At 49.3% G+C, this 3,689-nt stretch overlaps 1 protein-coding gene across 1 annotated transcript in view; it reads left to right on the forward strand.

Moving 5' to 3' along the window:
- Positions 1 to 2,436: 2,436 nt before the first annotated feature.
- Positions 2,437 to 3,689, forward strand: part of LOC147011859 (uncharacterized) — a gene marked incomplete at its 3' end in the record, with an annotated part of 2,241 nt that continues 988 nt past the window's right edge. Inside the window, exons 1-2 of the mRNA XM_085857888.1 lie at positions 2,437 to 2,538; positions 2,679 to 2,787. Coding sequence (XP_085714014.1) covers positions 2,437 to 2,538; positions 2,679 to 2,787 — 211 coding nt within the window. The remainder of the gene's footprint in view (positions 2,539 to 2,678; positions 2,788 to 3,689) is intronic.

Genomic DNA, 3,689 nt, shown 5'->3' on the forward strand with positions numbered 1-3,689 from the left:
ACACCATAGCGGTTTTCTCCACCAACACCAAGGGGGTGAACCCCCAAAACACTATAGCGATTTTCTCCACCAACACCAAGGGTGTGGGTGAACCCCCAAAACGCCATAGCGGTTTACTCAAACAACACCAAGGGTGTGGGTGAACCCCCAAAACGCCATAGCGGTTTACTCAAACAACACCAAGGGTGTGGGTGAACCCCCAAAACGCCATAGCGGTTTTCTCCACCAACACCAAGGGGGTGAACCCCCAAAACACTATAGCGATTTTCTCCACCAACACCAAGGGTGTGGGTGAACCCCCAAAACACCATAGCGATTTTCTCCACCAACACCAAGGGTGTGGGTGAACCCCCAAAACGCCATAGCGGTTTACTCAAACAACACCAAGGGTGTGGGTGAACCCCCAAAACGCCATAGCGGTTTTTTCCACCAACACCAGGGGGTGGGTGAACCCCCAAAACACCATAGCGGTTTACTCAAACAACACCAAGGGTGTGGGTGAACCCCCAAAACGCCATAGCGGTTTTCTCCAACAACACCTTTGGGGTGAATCTTAACAACACCATTACGAGCATCACAATCATTGCAGTTTATTGAGAGGATAAAAAAACAGAGGGGATCTCAGATGCCATAACCAGGGACCACCCACCTAAAAGGGAGGATGTGCAATGGTCACATGGATTCTCACACGTTTATACCAACACCAGTCTAAAACATTGCTGCTTCTGCCTTGATGGCTTCATCATGGTTATCTTTAGTCGTGGAAAATAGCCGTTCACGCGTGACATGGGAACAACCTGGGAACCTGAATATAATTTGTAGTGTCGGCACTGCTGAACCACACAACAACCACACTCTGACATAGCAGGCAGTGTAAGTTGCTGTCTTTGGGATATCCAAGAAGACCAGACCGGTTAACTGATGGCGATAACTCGCCCAGTCTTCACAACAGACACTGTGGGGACCTTTAACGACCAACAACAGCCAGTACCGGCGGCCGGGACGGCACAACCATTGATGCCTCACCCTCCATGCGAAACACCAGGATGGTAGTTTATAGCTGGGTTGGGAATCGAACCCATGATAGACAGCTCAGAGGCGAGTGCACACACCTATTAGTATAAGCCATCCTGCCAGCCCAAGGGTTGATATAGAAGGGAAATAAGGTTGGAAGGAGATTCTGTCCCATTATATATATATATATAATCATTGCCAATGAAATACGAAACTTAACAAGATGTTCAGAACGACCTCCAGCTGCAACCATTCTGAAAATGTTCTGCCAAGTCTAAAAATCCGTTTAGTAGATGTCACGACGGTTAACATTGACATCCTTACAGATGACTGCAACCACAGGTGTTCCTCCGTTCAAATGCAGTCCCGTGCCGTGGCTTCGGTTTCTCGTTTCTAACAGGTCTTACATGTTTCTCCAGCTGCCTGTGCTGCCTTTTCATGTTTGACTCAACACTCTCTCGGAAAAGGTTGATTTCGTGACTCGATGCTTGAGATCTATTAGGAGAGACTATTAGAACAGCACGGACGACTATTTCGAGTCAAGTATGTGGAAGTACTACACGTCCCGAGCCGCTCGATCTTTCATCCCGAGATCATTCATATGGAGAGGTCAAGGCTCATGAAAATGGCAGACAGTGGGTGAAGGCCAATGCATTGAGAATGGCAAAGAGAAGAGCAGGTGCTCCTCTCACTCTTGCAGAAAGATCTTGTTTAAACACTTGGGTTGGTCGAGGAGGATAGAGCAACAAAGCAAACAAGGACAGACAGACAGACAGACAGACAGACGAGACAAACAAGGACACAGACAGACAGACGCGTGGTATTTTGAAGTTACTGGTCACAAGACGAAGATCATTATTTCACAATTCAATTCTTCATGAACAATAACAGGTAATAAGAAGAGGTGCCTTTTGCTGGGAGGATAGCCAAGAGGTGCGTGCAGTCCCCTCTGATGTGTCTGGCTTTGGTTCGAATCCCGACCCAGCTATGAACTGCCACCTAGTGTTTCACACGCGGGGCCTGGCATCAGCGTGTGCTTCGTGCCTCGGATGGACCGTAAAGCCGGACGACCCGTCTAATGGCTCCGGTCATTGGTGGTGGACGTTAAAGTTGTCACGGTGTCTTCCATGAAGAGTGGACGAATTACGAATTACAAATTCCGACCACCTTCAGTCAGACCCGGCTAGCAGGTCCGAAATATTTGGCCCAGATCCGGTCCACGCGGGCGACCACCCAAGGTGGGAATACCTGGGGCCGTTGGACAATAAGACATTGAGGAGAAACAGAGTTGTCCTTGCTGTATCAAGTTTGTCCTTGAACGTTTGTTTACACTGCTAACTGGACTTACAAAAAAAATGATGCTTATATTACTTTTCATTGACGGTCACTGGAGTACGTAGCCAGTGCGAGACGTCGATGATCATGACCTCGTTGGTCAACAACTTCTTGCCCCCAAGGTCTCTTTACTGCACAGACGACGCCGACAGATGTCCATCATCATGCTGTGCACAAGTTCCCTCAAAAGTGTGACTGTACATACATTTTAAAAATACAGTACAGTAGAGTGGTTGTGGTGCAGGTGTTGTGGTTATTAATGGACTGGTTAACTGTACATTTACACCTGGTGGTGCTTACTGAAGATCCCACGGTTTCCATGGTGACAGGTCATTGTCCATCGGCTAATTCCCACGGCTAACCAGGATCTTATATCCCTTGTGGTCGTGTGCATGAGGGTGTCTCGGCAGCCCAATGCATATGAAGACGCGACAGGGGGTGGCTCTTCATGACGAGGGGTCAGTAAAATGGTCGGTAAAGACCAAGAATAAGAATTATTATTATAAACGAGACCCGGCGTTTGATCTGCGATTCTCTGTATTTGGTTCTGGAGTGGATTTGACAAAGTGAAGCGTTTGAGACACTTCCCAACTCAATGGAGATCGCATCGAATTTAAAAGGATTAGAGGAGGGAACTGCCATCGAAAGCTCAAAGGCCACACGTGGCGAGAAGAAACTGAGTGCAGAGCGAGGGGCACCTTGTTGGGGGGGGGGCGGGGGGACGACGAGCAACACAATGACTTGATTAAGTTTTATCACCCTGGGGGTCTATGGTCGGTGCACATACACAGACCCGAAGGGAGAGAGGCCTGAATAGGGTGAACGAAACACGCGGCGCTGTGGTCATGGGGTGGGGGTTGGTCAAGAGGTGCAAAACTCAAGCAGCGCTTTATGGGAGCTCAGGGGAGAGTGAGAGGGGCCAGGGGAGAGTGAGAGGGGCCAGGTGAGAGTGAGAGGGGCCAGGTGAGAGTGAGAGGGGCCAGGTGAGAGTGAGAGGGGCCAGGGGAGAGTGAGAGGGGCCAGGGGAGAGTGAGAGGGGCCAGGTGAGAGTGCAGGACACGATGGAGCAGCGGGAGGGATTTGTGGGAAAGAGAAGGACGTGTGTGTGTGTGTGTGTGTGTGTGTGTGTGTGTGTGTGTGTGTGTGTGTGTGTGTGTGTGTGTGTGTGTGTGGGGTGACGTCACAATAGTAGGAAAAGGTAGAGTATGTTAATTCCAGTTTTTGACGTGCTCACTTATCAATATCTTCTTCTCCTTCGTTAAGTTTCCAATATTATCCCCACGTTCTCGTGAAGTTTGCTGGGGGGACGTTTTTGGCCCAAGTCTTTCACGAACAGACTG

This window comes from Eptatretus burgeri, chromosome 15 (genome assembly GCF_056783735.1).
Source record: "Eptatretus burgeri isolate ZD-2024b chromosome 15, Ebu_testis_v1, whole genome shotgun sequence".
In the NCBI taxonomy this organism is placed as follows: Eukaryota; Metazoa; Chordata; class Myxini; order Myxiniformes; family Myxinidae; genus Eptatretus; species Eptatretus burgeri.